Here is a 13,623-nt window from a genome sequence, read left to right on the forward strand (position 1 = left end):
TGCAGTGACCGTGAACAGGCTGCCCAGGGAGGGTGTGGAGTTTCCCTCACTGGAGACATTCCAGAACCATCTGGACGCAATCCCGAGCGATGTGCTCTGGGATGGCCCTGCCGGAGCTGGGGGTTTAGACCAGCTGATGCCCCGTGGTCCCCTCCAGCCCGCTCCGTGCTGGGACCCGGGACTATACGAGCACGGCAGGAGTTGAGTTGAATTCCTTTCTTTTCTTTTCCTTTCCGTTCCGTTCCGTTCCGTTCCATTCGGTTCGCCTCCCCTCAGGGCCGCTCTCAGCGCTCCCGCCGCCGGCCGGCGCGTGCGCAGCGCGGGTACGCCGCAAGTCGCGCAAGGCGGCGCGGCGGGCGCGCGCAGGCGCGGGGCGGGGCGGGCGCGCGGCGCTGATGCAAGAGCCGAGCACGGACTGACCCCGCGGCACCGAGCGACCCCGGCCCCTCCGGCCCGCGGCCCCCGCCGCAGACATGTCCGGCGACGAGGTGAGACCTGCCGGCCACCGCCGCCGCCCGCGGGAGGGCCTCGCCTGGGGGCTGCGCTGCGCCGCGCCGGGGCCGCCGCCATGTGGGCGCTGGGCCTGAGGCCTGCGGCGAGCGCGGCCTCCGCCCTGCGTGGGGCCGGGGCCGGGGCCGGGGCCGGGGCGGGCGGGCGGGGGTCCCGCGGGGCCGGGGCTGAGGCAGCGCGGGGGGCGCAGGCCGGGCCGGACGCGGGGCCCTCCTTGCCTGGAGCCCCGGCGGGCCGGCGGGTGTGTGCTGGGGCCGCGAGTGCCGGCAAGGCCTGGAGCTCGTCTGGAGCTCCCGGTGTGTTGCCGGCGGCCGCCCCTGGCGCGGAGTAGCCGGAGAGGGAAGCAGATGGCACCGCCACCGCTTCTCCATCGTGTTTTGCGCGCTTTAGCGAAACGCAGCCTTTAGGCAGTTACCGCTCGCTTTCTGGAGCTTTAATAGCTCGGGTTTTAACCTTGAGAGCTGAGTAGCGACATCTGAACAAATAATAACTAAACGTTTTCCGGATCTGGCTGTGTTTGTCTAGGCACAGTACCGGCGAAGTTTATACACCCGTGTCTGAGAAATTTTTCAGTTGTTGTAAATGCCCTGTGTTGGCAGCTTTACTGGCCTCATTTCCATTGCTCTCATGGGGAAAAGGAAAGTGTTCCGTGTGTGAGGTGCTCATCAGCCTGGCGTAGCCCGTGGGAAGCTGCTCCGGCCGGATCCAGGAGATGGCTGCTTCTGGCTTTGTATCTTCTCTCTGGTGTTGTTTGAAATACCCGTGTGGCTTGTTTCCTTCAGAGCAAAGCGATCACTCAAGCCTTGCAGAGAGGCTTGTCCTGCGTCATAAAAGAGAACTGTTGTAATTACGACTTATTTTAGTGGTAGCTGTGACTGACTTACTCAGCTCCTTTAACATCTAGAATGAATACGTTGCTGTTTTTTGCCTAGATGTGTCATGGAAGCTGCAGTTCTCATGCCTGGGCTGTTCTCTGCACTCAGGAATGCTTGCATCAGGTGCTGTCTTACTCAGGTGATCACAGGGCCATGGAGCAGTTCATGGAGTGTCCTGCTTTGAATTTAGTTTCTATCAGTAAAACTGGTCTTCTTGCAGAGTGGATTAATTTGACATTGAGGTGATTCCTGGGATCCATAGTGAAGTTGCACCTCTGGGCTGCTTTATGTGACAGGGAATAAGGATGATGGTATATAACACAGTGGAGCTAGCGTTGTTCTTCAGGCTGGTGTGCAGTGAGTGCAGGTGCTTTCCAGAACTTCGGGGTCTCTGGTTGCTGGGAGCCAAATACTTTGATACTGGTATTAAGTTGGTGAAACTTTTTAAAGCCTGTGAAGTCAAGGAGAGTGAAGCCATATGAAGACAAATTAACAGTGGAAACTGGGATAGATGGTAAGAAGTTCATAGTGTTGAGCTGTAGCCTGAAGTTTTCAGAGCTGTGTATGAATGAAACTCATTGCTGGGAGCATCCTTGGGGCACAGCAGGGGCAGCCTAGGCCAAGTTGTTGGGAGAAGTGGTCTGTAAATGTCTGTTCAAAATCCTACAAAGTACATAATCCCACTGAAGATCTAGAAGTTCTTTGAACCCTGCAGTTTTGTGAAGCTTCAGGCAGTAATATTAGAGAGTGCTGTGTTTTGATAAGTTTAAGTGCTGCTTGGTGTTAGTGATTTTGTCCCTCACCCTGGACAAAAGGCAGTGTAGTGTAAGGACACCTGAACTGACTTGATCAGGGCAGGGCTGATGTCTGCCTCTTCGACATGCCTGTGTTTATTCAGACTAAGGAAACGGGATTTGTGACTTCTGTTGGAATCCCTGCTGCTTGCCACTGTCTCAGCAGTTCAGAGGTTCATTGGCTTCAGTCTTGAGTTGCATTTGGTCTATGAAACTTTGATTCTGTTCCCCCCTCTGTTTTTTACACTTGCTAATTTTCTATAAGTTGGGATTTGGACTGTGTAGGTGCTTGAAGTAAGGAGCAGGTATATGGAGATGGATGTGAGAAGGAACCTTGTGGTCTGCAGAGGAGAAAACCCCATGTGGGAATTTGGCTCTGAGAGCAGGAACAAGACAGGAATTTTGAATTTTTTCACTCAGGAAAAGCATCCAGATTTGTTGTGTTTGTGCTGGGGGCTGTGGTTCCTTCAGTAGAAAACCTGCAACTTTGTAGTTTGGCAGCACTAAATGGTGTCATAAAGTTCAGACTAAGCCGATGTGCTGAGCAGAGAAAAGGAATAAAGAAAGTTTGGAAACACCTGCCTTGGAAAGCCAGAACATGAGCAGCTGGGTTATCAGGCTGATTGATTTATGTCATGACTTGTTAAAGCAAATGTGACCTAAGGCTCCTGCTGAGTGTTCCTTGAAGCCCTTGGTGAGCAAAACATTTCAGGCTTCGGCCTCCTCCTCCTCCTCAGGTTGTGGAGTGTGCCATGTTCTGAGTAGGGGCTGGATGTGCAGAAGCCTGGCTTGCCCTGCCTGGCTGGGGTGGCCCTGCTCAAGGCCACGTGGGTTTGATGCTGAAAACCAGTCTCCTGCATCCAAGAGTTGTCTTGGTGTGTCCAGCTCAGTGTGGTCAGGCTGCAGACACTCAGTCTCTGTAGACACAAGAGATGCCTTATGGTGGTTCAGATGTCTTTTCCCTCACAAAAGGAGTGATTTGGGGTGGCTGGGCTGGTTCCTTCTTAGAAGCTGTTACATCTGATTGAGGCATGATCTTAGGTTTGTTTCACATGAGAGAATAAAAGCCTCTTCAGAGTCTTGCAGAGCATCTCCATGGAAGTGAGTCAACCCCTTGTGCTGGCTGCCAGGGCTGTGCACTGGGCCCAGTCAGGCAGTTCTCCTGCTGTCCCAGCAGGCTGGGGAGTCCAGGAGGAAGCAGACGTGGAACCAGTTGGACATGCTGTGATTTCTGTGCATTGCAGCAGCATGATTCACACCACTATCTATGGAAGCAGCAGAGAAAAGCCCTCTAGCTTTCTTTTGAAGATCATTCCAGCACAGTGCGTGCAACTAAAGACCCACTTTAGCAGCTTGAAAGCCTCAGGGGCCCCTGTGTATGTGCAGGCTTTGGGGATGTTGTGCTTCAGACACCCAGAGCAGTTTGATGGCTTTAGTAGAGCCTGTATAAAACATGTATGTTTCAGAAAATGGGAAGAATATCACCAGAACAGCCTGTGTAGGAGAATGAGAAGTGCAAAGAAAGGTTGTGTTGTGGGGAGAGGGAAACCACCAGACTTCAGGGGGTAGCTGGGTAACAAGTTAGAGAACTGCTCCTTGGTGAACTGCTGGTTCTTTCCTGAGTGAGGCTGTTCATGATGGTGAAGTACAGCTCTGTGAGAACTTTCTTCCATTACTGGATAAGGAACATTGGAGAAAGTGTCTAAAATGGTTGTATATAATGTAGACTATGGTGTGATAGTCCAGACAGATGTGTATAACAAAGTGACCAGCAGCTGGGATGTCAGCTTGTGTCTGAAGTGAAACAAAAAGCTTTAATGTGTTGGAATAAATCCCTCATGTCTGCAGATGATGAATAGGTTAAAAGTGAGTCTGGGGTTGGTGCCTTCTTTACAGCCAGACAAGGTGAATTAAGCTGCTTTGCTGGCTAAAGAGCTCATTAACAGCTTTTAATCACTTAGTGTCTGAGGTGCAGTTTCTCAGTCTGGGGAGGGAGAAGAATGAGACCTTTGCCATTTCACTGTGCTCAGAGCTGATGCAGGTCTTGCTCTATCACCAGCCCTTTCTAGGTTTCCTCCTCATCCAGAGTGTTCTTGTCAAGAGAGTGCTGGCAAATCTTGCCTTGAATAAATCTGGGAATCAGTGTGTCTCACAAGTGGAAGTGATATGTGATCAGACCATGTGCTTTGGTGGGGTTAAATTGTCCTTAGTGTGGAGTAGTGCTGTATTACTGCAAAACTGGAGTCCATAATGGTCATAAAATAGAGATAGTAGCTAGTCTGTCAGAATGCCACAGCTTTAAGATATTTTCAGCTGCACTAATAAATAGGTGACAGGAAATGAGGACTGTAGGAAAAGAAGCAGATGCTGTGAACTCTGTTAGTTTTCCCTTGTTGAGATTGAAGCTGAAGAGCAGTTTGGGAAAAGTTACAAATAATAAATAAGGAATGATTGTTGAGCTGCTAAGGAGCTCTTTGACTTTTACAGATGATTTTCGATCCTACTATGAGCAAGAAGAAGAAGAAAAAGAAGAAGCCGTTCATGCTGGATGAGGAAGGAGGAGGAGACACACAGGCAGAAGAGACTCAGCAGTCAGAAACAAAGGAAGTTGAACCAGAGCCAACAGAAGACAAAGATGTTGAAGCAGATGAAGAAGACAGCAGGAAGAAAGGTAAAGTGAATCTGTGTAGATAAACTCTCAAAGGTGCTGTTTGGAGACTACAAGCCCAGTTTCAAGAGTTTGGCGTCCCAGAGTATAATGCAGAGCATTGGCGTGTTCAGAGATTTGTGAGTGATCTCTGCTGCCTGTCTGGAGGGCAGCTTGCCCTCTTGCTTGAAATCACGTTCACAGACATCACCAAGCTCCTAGGGGCTTTTGTAATTTCCAGTTTTCTAACTCAGACAGTCCTTTGTGTAAGGCACTGAAAAGAGACTCTCTAAAATAGTGTGAAGTTTAAAATTCCATGTGCAATTGTTGCAATAGTTCCACAATTATGGCTCTTTTTCATTTGAACAATTAAGCACAAGTGAATAACAGAATAACAGAAACACGGTTAAAGGAATTCCTAGATTTTGGACAATTCTGAATGTGATCACCACAGTGTTCTTTGGAATCTTTCAGGAAGTAAGTGTGTGATTGTGTATAAACCCTTGCTTTTTAAATTGAGGTCAATGTAATTTCAGGATTACCTAATTCAGAGGGCCATTAACTTAAATCCAGTTTGTTGCTAAATTGGCTCCTGCTGCAGACCAAAGAAACTGTATCTTCCTCCTGCACTTCTTTCTTTTTTTTTTTTTTTTTTTGTCCAAGCATCTCTAATGACAAAAGTAACTAATTTATCTTGTACAGCAGAAAGAAAGATGAAACATTTAAAGAATCAAAAGACAGAGTTAGAAGGTACAGGAACTAAAACAGTATTTGGGGGCAGAGGGGAATGATTTCTTCAAACCTGAAGGATATCCACAGTGGTTACAGATTGTTGCTCATGTCTTGTTGTGATGTTTTGAAGATTTGGATGTCAATTAGAAACCTTAATGTCTGAACTGTTTTTACAGTTACACTTCTTTAGGCAATCCTTTGGTTTTGTTTTTTAGATACAACAGATGACTTGGATGATTTAAACTTCTTCAATCAAAAGAAAAAGAAGAAAAAAACAAAAAAGATATTTGATATAGATGAAGCAGAAGAAGGTGTAAAGGTTTGTTTACATAATTTGATTATGGCTGAAAACTCTTGCTTCCATTTTCTTGAGATCGGCAGTGCAGGAGTTGTCTCAAGTCTGTCCTTGTGTCTCGCTGCAGTTCATAACTAAACTTTACGTGTCTTTTTTTTTTTTTAATGAACATATTGCTCCTGCCTGGGCTTTTTGTCCAGAAGTGGGAAAACCTGCCTGCTCTGCACAAAGAGGGAGTAATTCACCAGTCTGTAGGAAGGGCTGATTAACCTCAAGGTTAATTGTCTTTTGGGGTTAACTGGATGTCAGAAGCCACACACAGAGCAGTCCTCTAAAGGCCAGCACTTCAAATAAAGTGCACAAATCTGCCAAGAAATCTGTTTTCACTCTGGTGTTTTCTTTAGAAAGGATTGGCTACTGTGCTGTGTTCCAGAAGGTGCACAAGATATTTTTACTCTTCTCAAGTTTTATTCCAAGTAGTGTTTTTGTATCACATGTCAGTGTAACTGGCAAGCCCAGAGAGCAAGAGGACAGAGAAATGTTATGTTATGCATAAACCTCCTTTTCAGATTCTGCCTTTTGGGGAAGAAAATGTTCCTCTGATCTGCCTCAGGGGACAAAATACTTGCTCTGTGTTCTTTCAGTGTGCAGAATTGTGATAACAAATTAGAGTAACACAGCTTTGCTCTCCCTTACTGCTGCCATGAGGGGTGTTCTGTTCCCTCCTGTCCTCAGATGGCTGCTGCCTTTAAGTGCAGTCTGACCTTGTTCCTGGCCAGCCAGAAGTTAAGCCAGAAGGTGCAAATCTGGCCCTGCTTCTGGCAGTAGTGCAGGGTATAGAGCTCTCTTCAACATGCTGGAATTCCGTTCTTACCTGTTGGGTTTCAGGGCTGTGGTGGGTGTCACCAGTATTCACTTCTACACTGGTGTCATTTCTGGTGCTATGGAGGCCTGTGGTTAACATGGATAAACTACAGCCTTACTTCTTTGCAGGAATTGAAAATTGAAGGAGATGTGCCAGAGACAGTAGAACCTGAAGATGACCTTGATATCATGCTGGGCAATAAAAAGAAGAAAAAGAAGAATGTGAAGTTTCCAGATGAAGATGAGATAATGGAGAAGGATGAAGGTACAAGTATAACCTAGCTCAGTGAGATGCTGAAAGGTAGTCCACCTTGTGTATGAATAAGTTCTGTCCAAGTGCCATTTTTGTTCCAAAATTTATCAGAAGTGTTCTATAAAAGCACTGTATAAATTCCCAATGAGTGCTGGTGCCCCTTGTTGACAAACAGAGAAGACTTGAGTCCACATCTTAGTGGAATTTTCTCTTGTGAACCTTTTAGAAATCATGTAAGCATGAGGTTAAAGAATGTTTCTTAATGAATCCCCAAAATCTTTCTTTACAGCATTTGAGGATGAAGATAGCAAAAAAGATGATGGAATTTCTTTTAGCCTTCAGTCAGGACCTGCGTGGGCAGGCTCAGAAAGGGACTACACATATGATGAGGTAATGTTCCAGAGACTTTTAAAACATGTTTTCCGTGTTCATCTGCATCACTAGAGCCTTATGCTCATATTTCCTATTTCTAACTTCAGACTGAAGGACTTGTAGTCAGCAGCTCATGAGCAGAAGCTAATAAGGCATGTTTTCTATCACAGTAACTTTCCTAGGGGCAATATTGGTTCAAACACGTCTGCCATGGGCAGAGCAAACCCTTGGGGAAGCAGTGCTGGGATTTTACATTTATCAGAACACTTGAAATGCATTCTGAACAGCTGGGCAAGTGCTCTTAGGCAAAGATAGTCTGATATTCACTGTGAGCGCTGTTGGAGGTGAGCTGCTTTGAGGACTGGCCAGTGCTTACGTGGCTGTGACTCTCTTGTTCTGCAGTTGCTCAACAGAGTTTTTAACATCATGCGGGAGAAGAACCCGGACATGGTGGCTGGAGAGAAGCGGAAATTTGTCATGAAGCCCCCGCAGGTTGTGAGAGTAGGGACCAAGAAAACGTCTTTTGTCAACTTCACAGATATCTGCAAATTGTAAGTTTCCCCTTTGGATTTCTCAGGAATAGCAGATGGATGTACTGCTCTGTGCTCCTGTAGAGTTTTCTGGCAAGTGACTGTGGCAAACCAGGAGTGGAAGCTATTTCAGTCAGAGAGCTCATTACATTTCTCTGTGAGAAGAGATTTCTGAACATGGTTTATTGAGATAATTTCTAATTTTATACTTAAATTACAAGAATGGTACATGGACTGAAACTTGGGGGGTTCATTGGGTTCTAGCAAGTTGGGTCACCAGTGACATTTATGTGCAAGCCTCAAGGAGAAGGGTGGGGAAAGTTCTTCCTAATTTGAGCTGACTACAAATACTGTTCTCTTGGTAAATGATATGGACTCCAGTAGTGTTTTCCCACTGTTTTTTGCAGTGATATCTGTCTTAATTATATCTTGTAGCAGCTCTGTTCTTTGTGAGCACCTTTGTGAATGCAGATCTGATGGGTATCAAAAGTGTGCCAGAAACCAGGCCTGGTGAAACCCTACTGAGGATCTGGGTTGTGCAATAAGGGCAGTTTTTAATGGTAGCTCCTAATGTTTTTTCAGGGGATGGGACAGTAAGAATGAAAAATCTTTAATGGAAAACTTCTTTTCACTAGTTGCTGTAATTTTGAGTTGGGGACAGTGGGAGGTTTTTTTGTGTGGATTGTTCAGGTTCCTTGTGTCCTCAGTAATTAATTGTTGTGTGTGCTCTTTGGTGCAGACCCCTGTCACTGCTCCCTTTGAAACCTTCTGACTTAAGTTGGATTTACCCTGCCAGTCCTGTATGAAAACCAAATTTCTCTGAAGGGGGAAGGTTAAACATTTCCTTACTTTTATTTTTAGATTACATCGTCAGCCAAAACATCTCCTGGCATTTTTGTTGGCAGAATTGGGTACAAGGTAAGGCTGCTGGGCTGGGTGTGTGCTTAGGGTTGATATTGGTCAAATATAACATTTTTGGGGTTAGATCTGTATAGATGTGCTGGAACACGAGGGTTTTGTTCCCTGCACTGCAGTGCTGTGCTGGGTGATTGAGGAGAGAAAATTTTAGTGAGGAGGTACAGAGGGAAACTCCCAAGTCCAAGGGAATGGTCTTGTTCACTCCCCTGAGACAGACTGGTGAGGGTTGTGCCTGGGCAAAAATTTCTCTAGGAAGTAGCTCTTAAGTACCTCAGGATTTTGAATTTTTTTGTCCGTACAACACAATTCTGGCTGTGCTCTTTTTGAAGAATATATCCTTGTCTTGCTTTGTGTTCCTGATTTGTTTTAATGCTTCACACCTGCAAATCAAATAATTAATTTTCTCTTTTTAATTAGTGGTTCAATAGATGGTAACAACCAACTGGTAATCAAAGGAAGATTCCAGCAAAAACAGATAGAAAATGTCTTGAGAAGATATATCAGTAAGTAGAACTCCCTTTCCCCTGCAGATTTCTCTCAGGCCCCTTTGATGCCCATGGGCCCATGTATGGCCCAGCTGTGTGCCCACCATGGAGGAGGCTCAGGAGCCACAACTTTCCTTTAACATAGAATAATGCAAATACAGGTGCTCTACTCTGCCCTGCACTGAAGCATGCCAGGGAAAACAGCATTTGAGAACTGCTTATTTTCATCTGAGGCTCATATGTTGGCTTTGATGAGGACTGTGGAAAACAACAGTAATTGTTGATTTTGCAGTCTGTTGTACCCATGAATCGACAGATGCAGTGTTAAGATAAGTTCTGTTCAAATGCCATTTTTGTTCCAAAATTGATCAGAAAGATTCTATAAAAGCACTGTATGAATTTCCCATGAGTGCTGGTGTCCCTTGCTAACAAACAGAGAAGACTTGAGTCCACATCTCAGTGGAATTTTCTCCTGTGAACCTTTTAGATCACGTAAGCATGAGGTTAAAGAATGTTTCTTAATGAATCCCCAAAAACTTTTTGTGCCACAGCTGGTCAGAGGACTCAGATCATGTGTCACAAAGCTCCTGCTTTAGTGCTATGTCAGTACCAGAGCTGCTGATGCCTCAGCAGAGGAACTCAGGGAACACCAGTGGCAAATCTGTACTGGTTATTAACATTAAAACAGTGTCAGTGCCTATTGTGCCACACAGAACCTGCTCTTGGTTAACCAGGGGTGATGTTTTGTGTTCCCAATCAGCCCCTGTGAGCTGGTGGCTGTGTTTGAGCAGTGTTTGCAGGCAGCTGTGCAGCAGCAGCAGCAGGGACCCAGGTCTCAGGAATAGTATCCAAGAAGGTGAGAGGCCAGGCTGTGAGAAGGATTTGAACACAGGTGTTGAACAGAAATCAGTAGCTGCACAAGAATGTAGCAGTTCAGATTCAGTCTGGATGGAGAGCAAACTGCAAAGCCTCTCCAGCTCCTAAAAGAATTGCTGGGATTTCTTTCTGAGTTGTTCCTGCTGTGGTGAAGGTCAGTGCCTTGTTGCCAGAGTAGCAGAGGAGCCAGGTCACAGGGGGATCAGGACAAGCCTGTCCTTCCCAAAACCTTGCCTGGTTTTTGCAGCAGTGGCAGCAGGCCCAGAGCTGGAGGCTGCAGGGGTTGCATTCCCTCAATGTCCATGGGAGCAGCCAGGCTTAGGCTGGACCTGCCTGGCTCTGCCCCTCATTGTGCTCTCTGCATTTGGAGCACAGCTGGCAGGTCACAGCTTGCTCTGCTGCCAGAGCTTTGCCCACCTTGGGACAACTCAAGTGGCTGCAGTTTGGGTGTGGTGGTGTTCACAAGGGTCCCAGGACAAGGGAAGAGATGAGAATCTTGACTCTGTGTTTCAGAAGGCTGATTTATTATTTTATGATATATATTATATTAAATCTATACTAAAGAATAGAAGAAAGTATTTAATCAGAAAGCTAGCAAGGAATAGATATGAAATGGAATGATAATAAAATCTTGTGACTGACCAGAAAGTCTGAGACAGCTGGGCTATGATTGGCCATTAATTAAAAACAACCACATGAGACCAATCCAAGATGCACCTGTTGCAGATAAATATTGTTTACATTTCATTTCTGAGGCTTCTCAGGAGAAAAGATCCTGGCAAAAGGATTTTTCCGAAAATGTCTCTGTGGCAGTTAGGGTTCCTAGCTCAAGGACTGTGGTGAGCAGTGCCATGCCCTTTGTCCCTGCAGAGGAATATGTCACCTGCCACACGTGCCGCTCCCCCGACACCATCCTGCAGAAGGACACGCGGTTATACTTCCTGCAGTGCGAGACCTGCCACTCCCGCTGCTCCGTGGCCAGCATCAAAACCGGCTTCCAGGCTGTCACAGGCAAGAGAGCACAGCTCCGTGCCAAAGCTAACTAGCTTTGCTAACCAACACTGCAGTTGGCAAAGTGTTCTGGGGAGATGGGACTGGACAGGTTTGCCATCGGAGTGGATTTACCATTGTATTAAAGCGAGGTTGTAAAAACCACAAGAAATTTGGCTTTTGATTGATTGGTCTGTGAAATCCTTGCAAGATGCAGATCCTCAAGCTGTTCACATACATTTGCTCATTGAATATATTTTACCAACTGTAAGGAGCGTGGTGGTAAAGGAGGTGCTTTTTAATCCGTTCAGACTTCTGTAAAAGACGAGATAAATTAAAGATACTATAACAGTGAGTGTCTTGGATTTGGATTTTTCCTTCAGTTTCCTCTTCAAACGCTGGTGGGAATGGTTGGTGTGTTGTTCTGCAGATCATGTCGCTGAGCTACGTCCAAGACCCAGAATGAAATTTTAAGATAAAGGTTATTTTGCTCTTACATAACAGGCTTATTTTAGTTTTGCTGTCATGAAACAGAGAAACCAGTCACAGAGTCCCAGGGCTGACAGGCCAACATGAGCCCTGCTCCTGCTTGTACAGCCATGGGTGCCTTGTGCACAGGCCTAATTAGGCAAAAATAGCTCTGAGACAGTTCAGGCACCAGATTGGTGCTGAATCTTAACACAGAATCAATAAACTGTACTGTAAGTTTTCATAGTGTCATAGTACTAAATTTTGCAATTTCTAATAGAGAAACGTTTATATTTCTGAAGTCCTGCACTCTTCATCACTTTAAAATGAATCTAAATGCAGCAAAAAACAAAATAGTAATAGGTCTAAATGTCATTGTATGGTGGCTGCAACACAGTCTTCTATAAATCCTGAATTTGCAGGAGACACTGCCAAGTAATTTGGGTTCCAAATTAACACTTACTGCTTCAGGATCTTCCCATGCCCTTTCTCTGCTGGCAGTGTCAGTGACCTGAGGGGACACCTGGTGCTGTCCTCACTGGGTTTGGTGTAGAAGTTCTTCCAGCTGGGAATGCAGAGGGGGAGTGAAGGTCCCCCCGGGTTGCCGAAGTGGGGACAGTTGTCACTTGGTTGCCAAAATGTCCCAGGGGGAGGGAAAGGTGCAGCAGCTCAGGGCCTGGGCACCCACCCCTGCGGGTCAGGGGAGCAGCCTCCTCCCCAGGGGAGCTGGTCCTTCTGAAGGCAATACAGCAAACACCACAACTTGAAGGGTTTCTACTAAGTTTTAACCTTTGTATGTTAACACAGAGCACAGTATTGCTGGGGAGTCACTCACTTGCTATTTGAAAACTTTGACAGCGCTGTAAGGTGAAAAATCAAGGTTTTATGGTTGGTTTCTTAAAAGCATTTTGAATTTCAAGTGAGCTATAACAATGTTGGATGTATCTTAAAGTGAATAAAGCCAGGATCAGTGCCTCTTGTAACATTATTGTTGTATTCTTGTTTCTTCCTCTAGCAAAGAGTCTCCTGTTGGGAGTTAAACCTTGGAGAACTGAGAGTTGCCTTTTTGTTTTGGTGACTTGCTGGTGGGGCACCCTGAAATAGCTTAAGAGCAATGATACTTTGTTTTTAAATGCTTATTGTTCCCTGGGTCAAATACCTTTAACATACTTTAAAAAATACAGTGTGGCCTTGAGCTGCTGCTGTATTTCAGTGCTTTAAAGGAAAAGTTTGATTTAGTGAAATAGGATCAAAAAAATCCAAGTTAATAAAAGACTAAATCATTGTTCCAGCCTCTCAGTTGTGAGCTCTGGCTTGCAGGAGAGTTTCATAGGTGTATTTTGTAGATGTGCTTTGAGTCTGTCCATGAAACCCTGAAGGCTTTTAATGACTGATATTTGAGCGCAGCATCTGGAGCTGTAGGCTCAGATCCTGCTATGGAATAAGAATAATCTCACTAATGCAGGAAAAGCCTGTCTAGGAGCAGATATCAGTTGGGGCTTATTTTTTTTTAGGAAAAACTTCACAGTACATTCAGATAATGTTGTATGAACACAAATGCCTCATGCTGCTTGTGAGGCTGATGAGAGTTTGAAGTGCAGTTGTGTTCAGAGGCAAAAAAGTTTTTACTTGAGCTGGCTGTGAGAAAGCAGCTTAGAGATGGAGTTCTTAACAGAGGAGCTGTGGTTCCCTGTGTCTGTGTGCAGATACCTTTTTGGAGGCAGAGCTGGTTTTTTCTCTCAGCTGAAAATTGGCTGTGTGGAGATGTGGGAGCCAGATTTTAGGTACTGAAAGTCCCTGAGTGAACAACAGCTGTCCTGCTCCTCTCCATGGATTTTGCTATGCCCTGTTCCCCACCTGACCAAGTAATCTGAGCAATGCAGGGCTGTTCCTTCCCAGCAGTGAAGGTGAAACATCTTCCATCCCAGACCATTCAAGAGAAAATCATCTCAGACTTGTCCCTGGAGGTGCTGGGAGAACAGAATTGCTGTTGTGGTCAGTCAGCCTGAGCTTC

General features: G+C 45.8%; 1 protein-coding gene across 1 annotated transcript; it reads left to right on the plus strand.

Moving 5' to 3' along the window:
- The first annotated feature begins 352 nt into the window (after positions 1–352).
- On the plus strand, positions 353–11,496 carry EIF2S2 (eukaryotic translation initiation factor 2 subunit beta). The gene is made up of 9 exons (XM_050982190.1): positions 353–488; positions 4,667–4,850; positions 5,774–5,877; positions 6,847–6,982; positions 7,260–7,360; positions 7,745–7,893; positions 8,734–8,790; positions 9,208–9,293; positions 11,022–11,496. Exons 1-9 carry the CDS (start codon positions 474–476, stop codon positions 11,195–11,197), a joined length of 1,008 nt encoding a protein of 335 aa, XP_050838147.1. The 5' UTR covers positions 353–473; the 3' UTR covers positions 11,198–11,496.
- Positions 11,497–13,623: the final 2,127 nt, after the last annotated feature.

The sequence above is a fragment of the Serinus canaria genome, chromosome 20, assembly GCF_022539315.1.
Source record: "Serinus canaria isolate serCan28SL12 chromosome 20, serCan2020, whole genome shotgun sequence".
NCBI classification, from domain to species: domain Eukaryota; kingdom Metazoa; phylum Chordata; class Aves; order Passeriformes; family Fringillidae; genus Serinus; species Serinus canaria.

Coding starts and splice junctions, on each gene's coding strand:
- EIF2S2 (XM_050982190.1), top strand. Junction 7,361..7,744: donor GGGACTACACATATGATGAG/GTAATGTTCCAG, acceptor CTTGTTCTGCAG/TTGCTCAACAGAGTTTTTAA. Junction 9,294..11,021: donor TGTCTTGAGAAGATATATCA/GTAAGTAGAACT, acceptor TTGTCCCTGCAG/AGGAATATGTCACCTGCCAC.